The sequence below is a fragment of the Leuresthes tenuis genome, unplaced genomic scaffold, assembly GCF_036924035.1.
Source record: "Leuresthes tenuis unplaced genomic scaffold, fLeuTen1.0.hap1 SCAF_4, whole genome shotgun sequence".
Lineage (NCBI taxonomy): Eukaryota > Metazoa > Chordata > Actinopteri > Atheriniformes > Atherinopsidae > Leuresthes > Leuresthes tenuis.
The window spans coordinates 713,726-734,296 of record NW_027325358.1 but is presented as its reverse complement, the minus strand read 5'-3'; the positions used below and the strand labels follow the sequence as shown (position 1 = coordinate 734,296).

General features: G+C 52.6%; 1 protein-coding gene across 3 annotated transcripts; it reads right to left on the bottom strand.

Moving 5' to 3' along the window:
• Window positions 1-327: 327 nt before the first annotated feature.
• On the bottom strand, window positions 328-16,034 carry aftpha (aftiphilin a). Of its 3 annotated transcripts, none has more exons than XM_072384007.1 (10): window positions 15,733-16,034; window positions 8,380-9,990; window positions 7,236-7,390; window positions 6,596-6,725; window positions 5,959-6,015; window positions 5,590-5,712; window positions 3,592-3,652; window positions 2,338-2,421; window positions 1,543-1,666; window positions 328-1,463 (listed from the first exon to the last, which is right to left on the bottom strand). In XM_072384007.1, exons 2-10 carry the CDS (start codon window positions 9,952-9,954, stop codon window positions 1,322-1,324), a joined length of 2,451 nt encoding a protein of 816 aa, XP_072240108.1. In that variant the 5' UTR covers window positions 9,955-9,990; window positions 15,733-16,034; the 3' UTR covers window positions 328-1,321. The 3 variants fall into 3 exon arrangements, with proteins under 3 accessions (XP_072240108.1, XP_072240109.1, XP_072240110.1); XM_072384008.1 differs by lacking the exon at window positions 15,733-16,034 and adding an exon at window positions 10,907-11,005; XM_072384009.1 differs by lacking the exon at window positions 2,338-2,421 and having other exon boundaries at window positions 15,733-16,032.
• Between the last annotated feature and the right edge of the window lie 4,537 nt (window positions 16,035-20,571).

Below are 20,571 nucleotides of genomic sequence, written 5' to 3'. Positions count from 1 at the left end.
AAGTATAAACAGTTTACCTGCTTTGATCAGGCCGACTTCTGGCTGAAGTTTGATTACAGAGAGAAGCTGATCAGTTTGATCAGGTTTCATCTCTTTTCTGTTAAGGACAGAAGCAGTTTAAACAGATGAATGACTCCAGTTAAAGGAGCTGAGTTCACTGTGGAAGATACCAGGAATAATGAGTGAATCTGGCCCACTTCTGTCAGACAATCTGCAGCTCGGTGTCGCCTCCTGCTGGACAAACGGCAGCTTTCAGTCACACGAAAACGGTTCAGCTCAGCTTTTATTGGTGGTGAACAGAACAAAAGTTCAGAAGTCAAAGTCAACTTTCTCTTAAATTATTTTAATTTCTTGTGTCCACTAAAAGTAAAATTTACACACTTATAGTCTCATAAGAACCTGGGCATGCAGATGACCTTTCCACAGGCTCTTCAAGTGATCTGCTTTTTTCCATAGGAACCTTCCCGCACGTTTTACAGTCCGTAGGAACCTTTTCCCGCACGTTTTACAGTCCGTAGGAACCTTTTCCCGCACGTTTTACAGTCCGCAGGAACCTTTTCCCGCACGTTTTACAGTCCGCAGGAACCTTTTCCCGCACGTTTTACAGTCCGTAGTTTAACTGTACACAGTCTAAAGCCACAGTGAACTATGATTACATCCATTTCATCTTTACAATGTGCAAAATCCTCCTGGGAGACGGGCGACAGTAGTATGAGCGGGACGAACAAACGGAGAACAAAAGCAAACAGGACGCACACGTTGGTCCCTAAATTCCCTTCTGATGTGAGTCGACCTTCGCTGCTCAGTGGTTTTCCAGACAGAACAGAAACAGGAAGGAAGGCAAACAGGTCAACATAAGAGGAGACTGGACGACTGCAGCTTCGGTTTGGTCTGTTAAAAGCTGCTTTAGGTTAAAATCTACAGACGGCAGGTAAAAACTAAGGCCTCCAAACACAACGAGGGACAAACATTCAGCTGGATTTTGCAGGCAGTGTGGTTTCAAGTCCATAAATATATTTATAAAGTTTTTATATATGATTAGAAACTTATTAATTCATACTTGTCATATATTCAGTGTTTCCTTCAATCAGCCTCAGAAATCATCCAGTTAAAACTCAACATTGAATCCCTGATTATGTACACGAGCCCTCCACACACCTATAAATTAATCATGTGACCTGTCACGCGGCCCCGCCCACAACCATAAATGCTTCACTTAGTTTTTAACATGATAAAATGAGAAAAAGCAACATTTTAAAAATTAAATGTCTGAAAAGAACGAGGAGGAAAAGGGGCAGTGGGTGGAGTCAGGGGCGGGGCTTCAGTCAGGTGTGGCCTGCGAGCTGAGCGGCGTCAGCGTGGCGGGAAACATCAGCACCTTGGCCTGCATGAAGGAGAGGTCGGGCAGCGCTGCGATCACCTTGGCCGCCTCCTCGCTCAGGTTCTCGTCTTTCTTCGGCTTCCTGTGGACACGAGCAGAAACACTGAGCTCAGAACCGCTCACTGAACTGCCACCGCTGCCGGGCGGGTCGGCGCACTCACCTGGTGGACGTGCTGGTCTTCTCCATGGTGGACATGAGGCGGGCGAAGGCGTCGGCCACCCGGCCGCCGGAAGCAGCGGGATCCAGTTTGACGGTGGTCAGTTCGAACAGCTCGGGGTCCACACCTGAAACGTCCAAAAACAAACATTTCTGCACAGAAACGGGTCAGTCCACTCATGTGGGTCCAGGATGCAGCGTTTAAACGGGTTAAAAGCCCACCGCAGCCGGCACGGTGACCACCGACCACACCGGACTGACTCAGAACTGGTGTTTCGGGTCTTTTTTACGTGTTTCTGACTTTGCTTCAGCTAAAGTTACGTGTTCTGTGGAGAACTAGTGGTTAGTTATGGTGTTAACCTGTACCTGGGCCACCTGGTTGATCAGTCTGACCAAAATCATACGACATCCAGCTTCTCCAACTGGACCCAGATGATCCAGCTGGGTTTGAAAGACACTCAGCTGGAGTCAGATGGTTCCAGCTGCTCTGTTCATGCTCCAAACATCTTTTAGTAAAAACTGTTCATTAATGCAGCTGAAATCCCAATAAAGCTGCTCTGAGCTCAGGTCATTGGTTCTGAGATCAAAGGCGGTGTCGGACCCCTCGTCCGTGTCTGTAAGAACCTGCAGTGACCCGGTTTCACATGAAGCCTCCTCTCACATGGTTTCAGTCAGACGGTTCACAGCAGAGACCCAACGGGACCCCCTAACCGGCTACAGTCCCGTAGAAGTGAAATGTGCCTCTCTGTAATCAGGGTGTTTCAGGGTTGTGAGGCAGGGGCTGAGAGCAGCTGCTGACCTGGGATGGAGGGGGAGCTGGTGGAGCCCGAGTCCTCCACAGGACCAAAGAAGTCCAGGTTCAGCAGAGACGAGCCTCCGCTGGCTGCCAGCCGGGGGGGCCGAGGTTAACACCCAGAGACAGAGAGAGAGAGAGAGCAGAGTCATGCAGCAGAGCAGCTACGAGTCGGTGTTCATGCAGAGCAGGTGCAGCCCCCCATGTTCAGGGCACCTGACCCCCCCATGTTCAGGGCACCTGACCCCCCCATGTTCAGGGCACCTAACCCCCCATGTTAGGGACACCTAACCCCCCATGTTAGGGACACCTAACCCCCCATGTTCAGGACACCTGACCCCCCATGTTCAGGGCACCTGACCCCCCCATGGTGGGGTTAGTGTGTGCCGGTCCACAGTGTTCAGAACATGGAGGGAAGTTGTTCTCAGAACATGGAGATGGGTTTGTATCGTTTGATCAACACGTCGACACTCAGCTGTGACCTTTCCCCTCATTAATTTAACCTTTTAGTGAAACGCCAGCTTCTGGAGCCCCTGGTCCTGGAGCCCCTGGTTCAGGAGCCCCTGAAATCTCATCAGAACCTTTCCTGACTTTACTTCAGTTTTCTGGTCTTGTTTTATTGATCGATTGGTAATAACTCTGTCGGTCTGAAGCGTCTCTGGACCTCAGAAGTTGCAAATTAACAGATTAACTCGGAGAACACAACACGACTTTTCAGTGTTTTTATCTTAAAAACTTTGTTCTGTTGTATGTTGGTCGGTGACGTAAAATCCTGAAACAGATCCATTTAGATTCCGGGTCGTAGTAAAAGAGGCGCGATCCAACTACGGTGCAGTGAGAGGGACAAAGTTCAGATGAGAGGGTGGAACCAGCCGTCTCTGACCTAAACAACAAGCTGACGTGGACGCTACAGACTCCACTCTCTGCTTTCCACAGAAAACTGCAGCAGAACCGATGGAAACTGCAGCAGAACCGATGGGACATAAGGACTCAGCACAAAGCACACACACAGAATTAGGTTAGTGGTCTGATATTAAGAGGAAATGCACGACTTATTGGTCAGTTCAGCGCTCTGCTTCTCAGACGTTTAGGCATTTTTACTGCTACGTGAACTGAAGCAAATCCAGTTTTTATAGTTTCTGCTTCAACTCATCGGCTGGTGGATCCTGAACTGACAAACAGCAGCTATGATGGAACAATGTGAGGGTTAAAGGCAGAAACTGTGACGGAGCAGGTGGGGTCAGGGCGGAGGTCACCTACCGTCCAGAGGGTTCGTAAGGCCACTGCTGCTCCAGTCGAACTGGACGGGAGGGAGCGCCTCCTGTTGGAGGAGGCAGAGAGGAGTTCAGTGAGCCAACAAATCTGATTCTGATCGATTCACACTCAGGATGTCAGGAGTCAGAGCGAGTCTCAGAGCGAGTCTCAGAGCGAGTCTCAGAGTGAGTCTCAGAGCGAATCAGTGTGAGTCTCAGAGCGAGTCAGAGCGAGTCTCAGAGCGAGTCTCAGAGCGAGTCAGAGCGAGTCTCAGAGCGAGTCTCAGAGCGAGTCTCAGAGCGAGTCAGTGTGAGTCTCAGAGCGAGTCAGAGTGAGTCTCAGAGTGAGTCTCAGAGCGAATCAGTGTGAGTCTCAGAGCGAGTCTCAGAGCGAGTCAGAGCGAGTCTCAGAGCGAGTCAGAGCGAGTCTCAGAGCGAGTCTCAGAGCGAGTCTCAGAGCGAGTCAGTGTGAGTCTCAGAGCGAGTCAGAGTGAGTCTCAGAGTGAGTCTCAGAGCGAATCAGTGTGAGTCTCAGAGCGAGTCAGAGCGAGTCTCAGAGCGAGTCAGAGTGAGTCTCAGAGCGAGTCAGAGTGAGTCTCAGAGCGAGTCAGAGTGAGTCTCAGAGCGAGTCAGAGTGAGTCTCAGAGCGAGTCAGAGTGAGTCTCAGAGCGAGTCAGAGTGAGTCTCAGAGCAAGTCAGAGTGAGTCTCAGAGCGAGTCAGAGTGAGTCTCAGAGTGAGTCTCAGAGCGAGTCAGAGTGAGTCTCAGAGTGAGTCAGAGTGAGTCTCAGAGCGAGTCAGAGTGAGTCTCAGAGCGAGTCAGAGTGAGTCTCAGAGCGAGTCAGAGTGAGTCTCAGAGCGAATCAGTGTGAGTCTCAGAGCGAGTCAGTGTGAGTCTCAGAGCGAATCAGTGTGAGTCTCAGAGCGAGTCAGTGTGAGTCTCAGAGCGAATCAGTGTGAGTCTCAAAGTGAGTCAGTGAGTCAGTAAGTCAGAGTGAGTCTCAGAGCGAATCAGTGTGTCAGAGTAAGTCAGAGTGAGTCTCAGAGCGAATCAGTGTGAGTCTCAGAGCGAGTCAGAGCGAGTCTCAGAGCGAGTCAGAGTGAGTCTCAGAGCGAGTCAGAGTGAGTCTCAAAGTGAGTCAGAGTGAGTCTCAGAGCGAGTCAGTGAGTCTCAGAGCGAATCAGAGTGAGTCTCAGACTGAGTCTCAGAGCTAGTCAGAGTGAGTCTCAAAGTGGGTCAGTGTGAGTCTCAGAGTGAGTCTCAGAGCGAGTCAGAGTGAGTCTCAGAGCTAGTCAGAGTGAGTCTCAGAGTGAGTCTCAGAGCGAATCAGTGTGAGTCTCAGACTGAGTCTCAGAGCTAGTCAGAGTGAGTCTCAAAGTGAGTCAGTGAGTCTCAGAGTGAGTCTTAGAGCGAGTCAGAGAGTCTCAGAGCGAGTCAGAGCTAGTCTCAAAGTGAGTCAGAGTAAGTCTCAAAGTGAGTCAGTGAGTCTCAGAGTGAGTCTCAGAGTGAGTCAGAGTGACTCTCAGAGCGAATCAGTGTGAGTCTCAAAGTGAGTCAGTGAGTCTCAAAGTGAGTCAGTGTGAGTCTCAGAGCGAGTCAGTGTGAGTCTCAGAGTGAGTCAAAGTAAGTCAGTGTGAGTCTCAGAGAGAGTCAGAGTAAGTCAGTGTGAGTCTCAGAGTGAGTCAAAGTAAGTCAGTGTGAGTCAAAGTAAGTCTCAGAGAGAGTCAGAGTAAGTCAGTGTGAGTCTCAGAGTGAGTCAAAGTAAGTCTCAGAGAGAGTCAGAGTGAGTCTGTGAGTCTCAGAGCGAGTAAGTGTGAGTCTCAGAGCGAGTTAAAATCAGAGCGAGTCTCAAAGTGAGTCAGTGTGAGTCTCAGAACGAGTCAGGGTGAGTCTCAGAGAGAGTTAAAATCAGAGCGAGTCAGATGGAGTCTCAGAGCGAGTCAGATGGAGTCTCAGAGCGAGTCAGATGGAGTCTCAGAGTGAGTCTCAGGTGTTGGACCCCCCACCTGGACAGAGTCGGAGGAGCAGGAGCTTTTCTCTGGAGCTGCTGGAGGCACCTGGGCGATGGAGGTGATCATCTCTGCTGCTGAGACGGGCTTCACCGGCTCTTTGGTTGGTTCCAGCATCCCCTGCAGACAGCCAGTAGCACAGTTCAGCATAACCATGAAGCCATGACTTTGTGCTGGTTGTAGACCAACTTCCTGGCGTTTAAACTCAGTAACGAACAGAAATAACAGCCAACAACAGAGTTAATGTTGAACCAACTGACCATCTTCCAATGATTAATCATATTTTAGTCATAATGAACATTTCCCGACCTTGTGCTAAACAGGAAACGCATCATGAAGAGCCAACGGAGGTTTAAGGGAACTCACCAGACCGGCGGCGTACATCGGCACGATTACCGGCTGCTTCTTCTGTCCCGTGAACAGCTGAAACCACAGAAACACTCAGTTAGTGGACGACTGAAGCAGTTTACGTCGATCAATCCATAATACAAAACATAAAGAGTAAAATGAGAACAAAACTTATTCAGGGGAAATAAATAAAAGCAAAATGCAAAGAAAAGGAATTCTTAAATAAATCATAAAGTAAATAAATGTCATAAAGCTGTTAAATTAAAGCAGAAATATTAAAATGATGCATGATTTTAGCCTTTACTGACATCACTTAAGTTTTTTTTTTTTTTTAAACAGAACAAAGCACCTCAGCTCTAAAAAAATAAACTTTTCTCAGCTTTTAAAGCTGGAACATGATCCCTGGAGGGTTAAACCTTCAGCCTTCAGACAAAGTTCAGGGAATAAACCTCTCAGGCAAAATCAGGTAGAAAAGAGCTCTAAAATCAGGTTTTGTGAACCTGTTTCAGCCTCTTCTGCGATGAAGTGGACAAAAAAACATTTCCTGAAAAAAAGAAAGCTTTGGGGGGGCTTCCAGAGAAGTAGGAACCGGTCTTTAAGGTTGCCCCCGCAGGCCGGAGCTGGTTCAAAGACTTCAGGTCCAGCAGAAACTTACGATGTTCCGGGTGTCGATGCCCAGGCAGCAGAGCAGGGCTTTGTTGCAGTAGGAGCCCCCCCACTGGTATCTGAGGCCCAGCGCCTCGTGGATGTCCTGAAGCTGCATCCACACGCCGCCACGCCCGGACCTGCACCGACCAATGAGAAGCAGAGGAGTCAAAGAGGAGGAGGTTTCACAGATTCAGCAGGTGCAGCTCGGCCAGAATACTTGTCCTGATGATTGTGATCCTATAATAACCACCTTTATTCTCCAGGATTACTCACAGATTTGAGTAAAAACAGAGTGTGAGCAGAACTCTGCTTCCATCCACTCTGAGCTGCATTCCTGCTTCTTCCCATCAGAACCAAACTGCTGATCCAGATAAACTCTGAGCTGAGAGTAAAGAGCTTCTAACAGGGCTCTGTTTAAATGACTCAAAGCTGCAGGAAACAGCCGGTGCCGGTTGGTGCCGGACCGCGTTGGACCCACCATCGGACCGTCTGCTTTCAGACGCTTCAGTAACTCTGCAGAGGATCTGTTCCTGGTTCAACCAGCAGCTGCTGGAACCAGCTCTCTGCTTTTAAACATGTTTAATGGCAGGAACAAATTAAACTGGACTGGCTGTGGGAACCAAAGGGTTCGGGTGTGATGGTCTCACCGGCTGCATGCCGACCTCTCCTCCTCGGCTCCAGGCTCTGCCGGGTCCAGCAGGATCTGCAGAGACAGCACCCGGTCCTGCAGCAGCTGGTTCTGGGCGGCAGATGGAGGGAAGCTGCTCTGAAACAGCTTCTCCAGGCGGCCGGACAGCAACACCTGCAGAGAGCACAACAGCTGATGGGCGCTCAGCCTCTCATGAAAGGATGAAGGTTCAGTAACTCTCAGACAAACCCGGGTTCCTGTCAGCATCTGAGCCAAGGACAAGATGCTGCTTCTGTTTCACTCAGAGTTCATTAAGCAAGTAAATGTGACGACAAAGTAGCTCCAGCTGTGAGCCGAAGGAGGCAAAGAGCCCAACCTTCTCCCCTGAGGTACAGAGGAGTTAAAGCGAATCAGTGTTCAGTCCCTGAGAAACTCAGCTCCGGAGATTTCACCCTTTATTCATGCTTTTAAACTGAAGGGAATCGCTTCCTGTCCTGCGTCTGGAGAAATAAAGTTATCGTTATGATGAGTCATCGCAGCTGTGCGAGTTCAGCCGTTTCATCAGATTAAACATCATGTGATCAGCGCACAGGTCAGTTACTGTGAGACGACTTCACCTCAGCTGCTGAAACGCCTCCGATCTGAACTCTAAAGGCCGCCGCCGCCATCCTGCTGAAACGCCTCTGATCTGAACTCTAAAGGCCGCCGCCCCCATCCTGCTGAGACGCCGCCCCCATCCTGCTGAGACGCCGCCCCCATCCTGCTGAAACGCCTCTGATCTGAACTCTAAAGGCCGCCGCCCCCATCCTGCTGAAACGCCTCTGATCTGAACTCTAAAGGCCGCCGCCCCCATCCTGCTGAAACGCCTCTGATCTGAACTCTAAAGGCCGCCGCCCCCATCCTGCTGAAACGCCTCTGATCTGAACTCTAAAGGCCGCCGCCCCCATCCTGCTGAGACGCCGCCCCCATCCTGCTGAGAGGCCGCCCCCATCCTGCTGAAACGCCTCCGATCTGAACTCTAAAGGCCGCCGCCCCCATCCTGCTGAGAGGCCGCCCCCATCCTGCTGAAACGCCGCCGCCATCCTGCTGAAACGCCTCTGATCTGAACTCTAAAGGCCGCCGCCCCCATCCTGTGGATGACTTTTCATCCCTGAGCGACTTACCGGCTGTTTGTCCGTCCGGCTGCTTTCCTCGCTGACCGCGGCAGCTTCACCTTCCTCCTCCTCCTCCTGCCGGCTCTCTGCAGGAGGAGCGCCACTCGGCTCCGTGCTGAACGCCGCCCAGGACTCCTCCCCCTCCTGCTGCTCCCCGAAGGCGCTCCACCCGCCGTCCGCCTCGCCGCCGCCGGCGGAGCTGAAGTTACCGAAACTGTCGCTGACGGGAAAGCTGGCGAAGGTTCCTCCTTCTCCTCCGGACTGAAGTTTGGGAGAGTTAAAGTCTCCGAAGTCGTCGTCCTGCTCCGTGTTCGCAGCTTCCTGCGCAGAAGAAGAAGTCTGCGGCGGGCTCTGAGCCCTCGGGACGTCCAGCTGGTCGAAATCTGCAAAGCCGTGGGCGCCGAAGGAGGCGGCGCCCCCAAAGTCCCCGAAGTCCTCGTCGTCCTCCCCGGCGGACGCCGTGTCGCCCTCCCCGGCGGACGCCGTGTCGCCCTGCAGGGGCGGCGACGGCACCGAGCCCGTGGTGCTGGCGTCGCCGTACTCCTCCAGAGCGTCGGCGGACAGCGGGCGGCCGAACGACGTCTCCGTCTCCGTCTCCGAGCCCTTCTCGTCCGACGGCGCCGCCTCGCTGTCTGCAGCCGCGTCAGGTGACAGCTCGCTGCCGCCCGCCGCCTCTTTGGATCCGTCCGTCCCGCTCGGGCTGTGAGTGCAAACCGCCTCCGAGGGCCTCGGTGAAGGGGCCCCGTCCCTTTGTGGCGAGTCTGTGCGAGGCCCCCGGGAGCCGCCCGCCTCAGCCGGAGCGCGTGGCGACTCAGAGCCGGACGACTCGGCTTCAGTTCTGTTCGTGCTGCCGTCCTCTGAGGCGCTTTCCTGCTCCGTGTTACAGCGGCGGTCACAGCAGGCGGGGTCGTCCGTGTCCTCCTGCGCCGCCTGGCTGAGGCGTCCTTCGTTGGAAAAAGCAGCAAAGTCTGCAAAATCGTCCCCCGGGGCGCCGCTCGGGTCCTCCGGGGCGCCGCTCGGGTCCCCCGGGGCGCCGCTCGGGTCCCCCGGGGCGCCGCTCGGGTCCCCCGGGGCGCCGCTCGGGTCCCCCGGGGCGCCGCTCGGGTCCTCCGGGGCGCCGCTCGGGTCCCCCGGGGCGCCGCTCGGGTCCCCCGGGGATGTTCCTTTTAACTGAGAGTGGACAGAGTTGGGTGAGGGGGGCCGACCCTGAATGTCTAAGGTTACAAACCCGTTTGTTAGCACCTCGGCGCCGTTACAGTCAGCCGGCTCGCCGCTCAGCGAGCGGGACACCAGCTTCTTCATCTCAGTCCTTTCTGAGCTGAGGCTGAGGGGCGCCACGCCGTTCGCCTTGGACAGCTCGTTACCGAGCCCCACCCCCCCCCTGTTCAGCAGCTCAGGCGGCGAGGTCGCAGTCAACGCTTGGCTCTGGTTGAACGTGGTCGGGGTGTCGAACTCTGAGAAGCTGATGCTGTTTGGAACGCCGGAGAAGGTGCCGAAGTCTCCAAACTCGTCGTCCTCTTCCTCTGCGCCGTCCTCCAGCGGCGGCGGCGAGGAGGAGTACAAGCGGATCACATCTGGCTCCATGATTCTCTGGCAGTCAACGGGTCCTCCGGGCTACACCTGAGACACAGAGAGGAGGTCAGGACAGATCAGCCGCCACTACGGAAGCCTCAGAGGGACAAACTGAAGGTTTCTGTCATGAGGGTCGGCGCAGGTCATGTGATGTTTCCTCTGCTGAGCTGTAAAACATCACATGACCTAAGTCCAGAACTCAGAACTATCTGAACCAGAACCTGATCTGATCCTCAAAGCTGTTCCTTTAAAGCTGAGATTATGAATCTGGTTCTTTTTCATGTGACCAGAATCTGAATCTGGTTCTGGTTCTTTTTCATGTGACCAGAATCTGAATCTGGTTCTGGTTCTTTTTCATGTGACCAGAATCTGAATCTGGTTCTGGTTCTTTTTCATGTGACCAGAATCTGAATCTGGTTCTGGTTCTTTTTCATGTGACCAGAATCTGAATCTGGTTCTGGTTCTGGTTCTTTTTCATGTGACCAGAATCTGAGTCTGGCTCTGGTTCTTTTTCATGTGACCAGAAGCTGAATCTGGTTCTGGTTCTGGTTCTTTTTCATGAGACCAGAATCTGAGTCTGGCTCTGGTTCTTTTTCATGTGACCAGAAGCTGAATCTGGTTCTGGTTCTTTTTCATGTGACCAGAATCTGAATCTGGTTCTGGTTCTTTTTCATGTGACCAGAATCTGAATCTGGTTCTGGTTCTTTTTCATGTGACCAGAAGCTGAATCTGGTTCTGGTTCTGGTTCTTTTTCATGTGACCAGAATCTGGTTCTGGTTCTTTTTCATGTGACCAGAATCTGGTTCTGGTTCTTTTTCATGTGACCAGAATCTGGTTCTGGTTCTTTTTCATGTGACCAGAATCTGGTTCTGGTTCTATTTCATGTGACCTGAAGCTGAAAACAGAGATTAGTAACAACTTAAGGTCCCAAAGTAAATATCATTTAGTTATTTCTGGAACTCACTGGGAACAGTTAAATCGAGCTTCAGGTTCTGCTTAACTGGACCGGCGCCTTTGTCCCGGTTTCACAGCTGAAGGTTCCTTTGAGGAAAAAGTCATTCTGTGATCTGATAAATAACCTGCTTGGTTCAGATGTTGCTGAAATAAACAGGAAAGAAACAATAAGAATATTTAGGCTGAGCCTGAACGGCGCCGCCGGGTTCCACCTGAACGGCGCCGCCGGGTTCCACCTGAACGGCGCCGCCGGGTTCCACCTGAACGTGGAGCTCTTCCCACTGCTCTGTTTATTCTGAAACTCCATTTCTGTGAAAGCTGGCCCACTCATACGGGTCGGATTACACGGACTCAGGTTTCTGCTCCTCCTGTTACAGCGGTTCTGCTCAGACTCCAGATCCTGTGACAGAAACCTGACCCTCAGAATAAGAGGCCCGGTTCTGTAAAAGAGGCCCAAAGGCACTCGGAACAATCGGACCCGACAGCACACGGAAGCAGCTGCATGTGAAGCAGGTGTTAAGGTGAACAGCGCCGGCCGGGTCTGACCCGTTAAAGTCCAAAAGCAGCCAATCTGAACCGTTAAAGTCCAAAAGCAGCCAATCTGAACCGTTAAAGTCCAAAAGCAGCCAATCTGAACCGTTAGAGTCCAAAAGCAGCCAATCTGAACCGTTAAAGTCCAAAAGCAGCCAATCTGAACCGTTAAAGTCCAAAAGCAGCCAATCTGAACCGTTAGAGTCCAAAAGCAGCCAATCTGAACCGTTAAAGTCCGAAAGCAGCCAATCTGAACCGTTAAAGTCCGAAAGCAGCCAATCTGAACCGTTAGAGTCCGAAAGCAGCCAATCTGAACCGTTAAAGTCCGAAAGCAGCCAATCTGACCCGTTAAAGTCCGAAAGCAGCCAATCTGAACCGTTAGAGTCCGAAAGCAGCCAATCTGACCCGTTAAAGTCCAAAAGCAGCCAATCTGAACCGTTAGAGTCCAAAAGCAGCCAATCTGAACCGTTAAAGTCCGAAAGCAGCCAATCTGAACCGTTAGAGTCCGAAAGCAGCCAATCTGAACCGTTAAAGTCCGAAAGCAGCCAATCTGACCCGTTAAAGTCCGAAAGCAGCCAATCTGAACCGTTAGAGTCCGAAAGCAGCCAATCTGACCCGTTAAAGTCCAAAAGCAGCCAATCTGAACCGTTAAAGTCCAAAAGCAGCCAATCTGAACCGTTAAAGTCCAAAAGCAGCCAATCTGAACCGTTAAAGTCCAAAAGCAGCCAATCTGAACCGTTAAAGTCCAAAAGCAGCCAATCTGAACCGTTAAAGTCCGAAAGCAGCCAATCTGACCCGTTAAAGTCCGAAAGCAGCCAATCTGAACCGTTAGAGTCCGAAAGCAGCCAATCTGACCCGTTAAAGTCCAAAAGCAGCCAATCTGAACCGTTAAAGTCCGAAAGCAGCCAATCTGAACCGTTAGAGTCCAAAAGCAGCCAATCTGAACCGTTAAAGTCCAAAAGCAGCCAATCTGAACCGTTAGAGTCCGAAAGCAGCCAATCTGACCCGTTAAAGTCCAAAAGCAGCCAATCTGAACCGTTAAAGTCCAAAAGCAGCCAATCTGAACCGTTAAAGTCCAAAAGCAGCCAATCTGAACCGTTAAAGTCCAAAAGCAGCCAATCTGAACCGTTAAAGTCCAAAAGCAGCCAATCTGAACCGTTAGAGTCCAAAAGCAGCCAATCTGACCCGTTAAAGTCCAAAAGCAGCCAATCTGAACCGTTAAAGTCCAAAAGCAGCCAATCTGAACCGTTAAAGTCCGAAAGCAGCCAATCTGAACCGTTAAAGTCCAAAAGCAGCCAATCTGACCCGTTAAAGTCCGAAAGCAGCCAATCTGAACCGTTAAAGTCCGAAAGCAGCCAATCTGACCCGTTAAAGTCCGAAAGCAGCCAATCTGACCCGTTAAAGTCCGAAAGCAGTCAATCTGAACCGTTAAAGTCCGAAAGCAGCCAATCTGACCCGTTAAAGTCCGAAAGCAGCCAATCTGAACCGTTAAAGTCCGAAAGCAGCCAATCTGAACCGTTAAAGTCCGAAAGCAGCCAATCTGAACCGTTAAAGTCCAAAAGCAGCCAATCTGAACCGTTAAAGTCCGAAAGCAGCCAATCTGAACCGTTAAAGTCCAAAAGCAGCCAATCTGAACCGTTAAAGTCCGAAAGCAGCCAATCTGAACCGTTAGAGTCCGAAAGCAGCCAATCTGAACCGTTAGAGTCCGAAAGCAGCCAATCTGAACCGTTAGAGTCCAAAAGCAGCCAATCTGAACCGTTAGAGTCCGAAAGCAGCCAATCTGAACCGTTAGAGTCCGAAAGCAGCCAATCTGAACCGTTAGAGTCCGAAAGCAGCCAATCTGAACCGTTAGAGTCCGAAAGCAGCCAATCTGAACCGTTAAAGTCCAAAAGCAGCCAATCTGAACCTTTAAAGTCCAAAAGCAGCCAATCTGAACCGTTAGAGTCCAAAAGCAGCCAATCTGAACCGTTAAAGTCCAAAAGCAGCCAATCTGAACCGTTAAAGTCCGAAAGCAGCCAATCTGAACCGTTAGAGTCCGAAAGCAGCCAATCTGAACCGTTAAAGTCCGAAAGCAGCCAATCTGAACCGTTAAAGTCCGAAAGCAGCCAATCTGAACCGTTAGAGTCCAAAAGCAGCCAATCTGAACCGTTAGAGTCCAAAAGCAGCCAATCTGAACCGTTAGAGTCCAAAAGCAGCCAATCTGAACCGTTAAAGTCCAAAAGCAGCCAATCTGAACCGTTAGAGTCCGAAAGCAGCCAATCTGAACCGTTAAAGTCCGAAAGCAGCCAATCTGAACCGTTAGAGTCCAAAAGCAGCCAATCTGAACCGTTAGAGTCCAAAAGCAGCCAATCTGAACCGTTAAAGTCCGAAAGCAGCCAATCTGAACCGTTAAAGTCCAAAAGCAGCCAATCTGAACCGTTAAAGTCCGAAAGCAGCCAATCTGAACCGTTAAAGTCCGAAAGCAGCCAATCTGAACCGTTAAAGTCCGAAAGCAGCCAATCTGAACCGTTAGAGTCCAAAAGCAGCCAATCTGAACCGTTAGAGTCCAAAAGCAGCCAATCTGAACCGTTAGAGTCCAAAAGCAGCCAATCTGAACCGTTAGAGTCCAAAAGCAGCCAATCTGAACCGTTAGAGTCCAAAAGCAGCCAATCTGAACCGTTAGAGTCCGAAAGCAGCCAATCTGAACCGTTAAAGTCCGAAAGCAGCCAATCTGAACCGTTAAAGTCCGAAAGCAGCCAATCTGAACCGTTAAAGTCCGAAAGCAGCCAATCTGAACCGTTAAAGTCCGAAAGCAGCCAATCTGAACCGTTAGAGTCCAAAAGCAGCCAATCTGAACCGTTAGAGTCCAAAAGCAGCCAATCTGAACCGTTAAAGTCCAAAAGCAGCCAATCTGAACCGTTAAAGTCCGAAAGCAGCCAATATTCTGGCCGACTGACGGCTTCATGCAGCATCAACCCATTAAGCTGCTTGTGTCACACGATGGAAACTCGACTTTAAAACCTACAGAGCAGAAAATGTCCTCCTTTACAGAGAATCTGAGCATCTGAGTCCCAACTTTAGAGTTTTAACAACCACATGCATTTGTGCTTTGGAGCATTTTCTCTGTCAGAATAAGCAGCATAAAGATGGACCAACAAGACCTCTTCAGGTCTTCTGTCCTGGACGGGTTCAAAGGTGGACCCAAAGACTGTAAGAGGTCCAACTGCTGGCCTCCAGAACACCTGCAAACAGCTGGTGTTAAAGCTCGCAGCTCCACAGCCACGAGGAAGCGTTTAGCCCCCTGTTCACCTGCTGGCCCTCAGCGGACCGAGCCCGGCACCAGCGGACCGAGCCCGGCACCGGCACCAGCGGACCGAGCCCGGCACCAGCAGACCGAGCCCGGCACCAGCGGACTGAGCCCGGCACCAGCGGACCGAGCCCGGCACCAGCGGACCGAGCCCGGCACCAGCGGACCGAGCCCGGCACCAGCGGACCGAGCCCGGCACCAGCGGACCGAGCCCGGCACCAGCAGACTGAGCCCGGCACCAGCAGACTGAGCCCGGCACCAGCAGACTGAGCCCGGCACCAGCAGACTGAGCCCGGCACCAGCACCAGCAGACTGAGCCCGGCACCAGCAGACTGAGCCCGGCACCAGCACCAGCAGACTGAGCCCGGCACCAGCACCAGCAGACTGAGCCCGGCACCAGCAGACTGAGCCCGGCACCAGCAGAACAAGTTCAAATCACAGCAGCAACAAACAACACGTGCCAAAACGAGCCCGCACCTTCTGGACACAAACTTAACACTCAGTTTCCGACACTTTCTCCCCACCTGTGTGACGTTGGCTGCTAACAGGAAGCACACAGAGCAGGCTAACAGCCCGAGGTGTGCTATCAGAGAGCTGACAGCTGGCTCTTTATCCTGAGCAGACAACAATACGCGTGGGGCTCACTGGTTTTACATCAACAGCTCTGTTAGCGTCAAACAGAGGGCGGCTAATTAAACTACAAGGCCGGGACACTGCTGTGATGGGATTCAGCGGAGGCTAACTTAGCTTAGCTCTGCTAGCCTGCCGACTAAGACAGAAATTAGCTGACAACGTTAAACATGAGCAGAACAGAGACAGTTATATCATCATAGAAACAAAAAAATGTCCATTCAGATACATACTGACAAGTAAAGATGCAGCTAAACGCAGGTGAGAAGTAAACTACCTGAGCTAACTACGCAGCTAGCTAACCCCTGAGCTAGCTTTAGCATTAGCTCCGTCAGCCGGCTGTTTGACAGCAGGTGTGTCCGGGGTCCGGAATTAGGAGCGGTGCTCACCGCGAGACGCTGGCCGCCGACGTCCATGACTCGGGTAAAGACAGCGTTGTCCGCTGGTGGTCAGGGGCGGCCGACCGGACCGGTGGGACGGCTGGAAGTGAAGGTTGAGACCGCCGGCTGCTGGTGCTGCTGTCCTGCCTCAGTATCTCCCAGCATGCACCGCTCTGTGAACTGTTTGCGTCTACACAAACTTTCCAGGTGAAACAGGTAGAGCGCGTTCACTGTCAAGACCGCTGACGTATGCATCAGATTTTAAGCGTACTTTGTAGTTCTGAACATTTGTTCTTGTCCTTTCTGATGGTCTCAGCTTTCAAGGAGATTTAAAGGAGATAAGTTGGTAAAATTCCCCACAAGATCTCACCTGCTATAGAATCATCCAGGTGTCTTCGGTGGAAGACAAATGCACAAAAACTGTATTAAAGAAGAGTGTGTAGAAGAGTAATTATCTTATTGTTTAAAAAGTATCAATGAACAGATAGCAGGAGCAGGCAAAGTGATTTTTAAGCTGGTGTCATGGTTTCCAACTGATAAAAAGGTGGAGTTCTTCCTCTGGATCAGGCACTAACAACAGTATACCACAGTTCCAATATCCATCTGATTTCCTTCCTCAGTACAGGCTCAGTCCTGCAGCTCCTCTGCTGCACTGGAGAATCTTTGTTCAGAAGGATGTTGTGTTGAAGCTGGTCTGTAACACCTGGAGTCTCCTAGAGGGGTCCAGAAAAGGTGCAACACCCCCCTGCTGAGAAGCTGACAGATGAGACAGTTCAGACTGGACTGTTCCTCACTGGAGGGGTAAACTCTCCTCATCCTTAACAGCACAAACCCGCTTCAGGTTCCTGCTCCATCTTTGTTCCAACCAGGAGGGAGGAGCTCCACCATCCGGGGGGAGCTCCACCAACCAGGAGGGAGGAGCTCCACCATCCGGGGGGAGGAGCTCCACCATCTGGAGGGAGGAGCTCCACCATCAGGGGGGAGGAGCTCCACCATCCGGGAGGGAGGAGCTCCACCATCTGGAAGGAGGAGCTCCACCATCTGAAGGGAGGAGCTCCACCATCCGGGAGGGAGGAGCTCCACCATCTGGAGGGAGGAGCTCCACCATCTGAAGGGAGGAGCTCCACCATCCGGGAGGGAGGAGCTCCACCATCAGGAGGGAGGAGCTCCACCATCAGGGGGAAGGAGCTCCACCATCTGAAGGGAGGAGCTCCACCATCCGGGAGGGAGGAGCTCCACCATCTGGAAGGAGGAGCTCCACCATCTGAAGGGAGGAGCTCCACCATCCGGGAGGGAGGAGCTCCACCATCTGGAGGGAGGAGCTCCACCATCTGAAGGGAGGAGCTCCACCATCCGGGAGGGAGGAGCTCCACCATCAGGAGGGAGGAGCTCCACCATCAGGGGGAAGGAGCTCCACCATCTGAAGGGAGGAGCTCCACCATCTGGAAGGAGGAGCTCCACCATCCGGGAGGGAGGAGCTCCACCATCTGGAAGGAGGAGCTCCACCATCTGAAGGGAGGAGCTCCACCATCCGGGAGGGAGGAGCTCCACCATCTGGAAGGAGGAGCTCCACCATCTGAAGGGAGGAGCTCCACCATCCGGGAGGGAGGAGCTCCACCATCTGGAAGGAGGAGCTCCACCATCTGAAGGGAGGAGCTCCACCATCCGGGAGGGAGGAGCTCCACCATCTGGAAGGAGGAGCTCCACCATCTGAAGGGAGGAGCTCCACCATCCGGGAGGGAGGAGCTCCACCATCTGGAGGGAGGAGCTCCACCATCTGAAGGGAGGAGCTCCACCATCCGGGAGGGAGGAGCTCCACCATCAGGAGGGAGGAGCTCCACCATCAGGGGGAAGGAGCTCCACCATCTGAAGGGAGGAGCTCCACCATCTGGAGGGAGGAGCTCCACCATCTGGAAGGAGGAGCTCCACCATCAGGAGGGAGGAGCTCCACCATCAGGGGGAAGGAGCTCCACCATCTGAAGGGAGGAGCTCCACCATCAGGGGGAAGGAGCTCCACCATCTGGAGGGAGGAGCTCCACCATCTGGAAGGAGGAGCTCCACCATCTGAAGGGAGGGAGGAGCTCCACCATCAGGAGGGAGGAGCTCCTCCTCCCGGATGGTGGAGCTCCACCATCAGGAGGGAGGAGCTCCACCATCAGGGGGAAGGAGCTCCACCATCCGGGGGGAGGAGCTCCACCATCCGGGAGGAGGAGCTCCACCATCTGGAGGGAGGAGCTCCACCATCCGGGAGGAGCTCCACCATCCGGGGGAAGGAGCTCCACCATCTGGAGGGAGGAGCTCCACAATCCGGGGGGAGGAGCTCCATCATGCCCGGGAGAGACCTGGATCATTTTAAACTCTGATCACACCTCCCATGGTATTGATCAGCTGTCCATACCTGGTCCATCAATATAAAAAGTAGTTTTATAGGTATTCTTCATGGTAATTGTAGAGTGTAATTTCCTGGAAAACTGTGAATAAGGTTATTCTGGGGGCTTATACTAACGTTTCACCTTATGAAATGTTTACTTTCAGCAGAATAGTGGGCGGTGCCAGATGGACCTGACCAATCAGAGCAGACGACTCGTTCCACAGGTACTTTAATACCATCTAGAAGCAACAGGTTACTGTGTGGCGCTTTCTATCACTACTGGCCAGGTTCTGCACCTCTGAAACCTTTAATATTTGATTTCATCTAGTTGTATTTCAACCATTACATGATTTCTCTTTATATCTATTGAACTGAGCTCAGTGTCACCATCATGAAGTGAAAATATTCCCCCATAACCCATCCATCCATCTTCTATACCCGCTTAATCTGCCGGTCGGGTCGCGGGGGGGTGGAGCCTATCCCAGCGGTCATCAGGCGAGAGGCGGGGTCACCTGGACAGGTCGCCATCACAGGGCCACAGAGAGAGGAACGAGACAAACACAATCACACTCCTCAGGACACTTTAGAGACACCAGTTAACCTAACATGCATGTTTTTGGACGGTTGGATGAAGCCGGAGAACCCGGAGAGAACCCACGCAGACACAGGGAGAACCTGCAGACTCCCCACAGAAAGAACCCAGGAGTTGAACCGGGAACCCTCTCTGTCTCGGGGTGACTGCCAAAACACAGATAGGACTCAATAGCAGATTCGAATTCAGAGACTTTATTTACACAAAGGGAGAAGGTGCTGAATCTGTGTCCTGGAGAAACGCTGGAGAAACGCTGGAGAAACGCTGCAGAAACGCTGGGGAAACGCTGGGGAAACGCTGGAGAAACGCTGGAGAAACGCTGGGGAAACGCTGGAGAAACGCTGGAGAAACACTGGAGAAACGCTGCAGAAACGCTGGAGAAACGCTGCAGAAACGCTGGAGAAACGCTGGAGAAACGCTGGGGAAACGCTGGGGAAACGCTGGAGAAACGCTGGAGAAACGCTGGGGAAACGCTGGGGAAACGCTGGGGAAACGCTGGAGAAACGCTGGGGAAACGCTGGGGAAACGCTGGGGAAACGCTGGAGAAACGCTGGAGAAACGCTGGGGAAACGCTGGGGAAACGCTGGAGAAACGCTGCAGAAACGCTGGAGAAACACTGGAGAAACGCTGGGGAAACGCTGGAGAAACGCTGGGGAAACGCTGGAGAAACGCTGGAGAAACGCTGGAGAAACGCTGCAGAAACGCTGGAGAAACGCTGGGGAAACGCTGCAGAAACACTGGAGAAACGCTGCAGAAACGCTGGAGAAACGCTGCAGAAACGCTGGAGAAACACTGGAGAAACGCTGGAGAAACACTGGAGAAACGCTGCAGAAACGCTGGAGAAACGCTGGGGAAACGCTGCAGAAACACTGGAGAAACGCTGCAGAAACGCTGGAGAAACGCTGGAGAAACGCTGGAGAAACACTGGAGAAACGCTGGAGAAACACTGGAGAAACGCTGGGGAAACGCTGGAGAAACGCTGGAGAAACGCTGGAGAAACACTGGAGAAACGCTGGGGAAACGCTGGGGAAACGCTGGAGAAACGCTGCAGAAACGCTGGAGAAACGCTGGAGAAACGCTGCAGAAACGCTGGAGAAACACTGGAGAAACGCTGGGGAAACGCTGGGGAAACGCTGGAGAAACGCTGCAGAAACGCTGGAGAAACGCTGCAGAAACGCTGGAGAAACGCTGGAGAAACGCTGGGGAAACGCTGGGGAAACGCTGGAGAAACGCTGGAGAAACGCTGGGGAAACGCTGGAGAAACGCTGGGGAAACGCTGCAGAAACCCTGGAGAAACGCTGCAGAAACGCTGGAGAAACGCTGCAGAAACGCTGGAGAAACGCTGGAGAAACGCTGGAGAAACGCTGGAGAAACACTGGAGAAACGCTGGGGAAACGCTGGAGAAACGCTGGAGAAACGCTGGAGAAACGCTGGAGAAACGCTGGGGAAACGCTGGGGAAACGCTGGAGAAACACTGGAGAAACGCTGGGGAAACGCTGGGGAAACGCTGGAGAAACGCTGCAGAAACGCTGGAGAAACGCTGGAGAAACGCTGGGGAAACGCTGGGGAAACGCTGGGGAAACGCTGGAGAAACGCTGCAGAAACGCTGGAGAAACACTGGAGAAACGCTGGGGAAACGCTGGGGAAACGCTGGAGAAACGCTGCAGAAACGCTGGAGAAACGCTGGAGAAACGCTGGGGAAACGCTGGGGAAACGCTGGAGAAACGCTGGAGAAACGCTGCAGAAACGCTGGAGAAACGCTGGGGAAACGCTGCAGAAACGCTGGAGAAACGCTGCAGAAACGCTGGAGAAACGCTGGAGAAACACTGGAGAAACGCTGGAGAAACGCTGGGGAAACGCTGGAGAAACGCTGGAGAAACGCTGG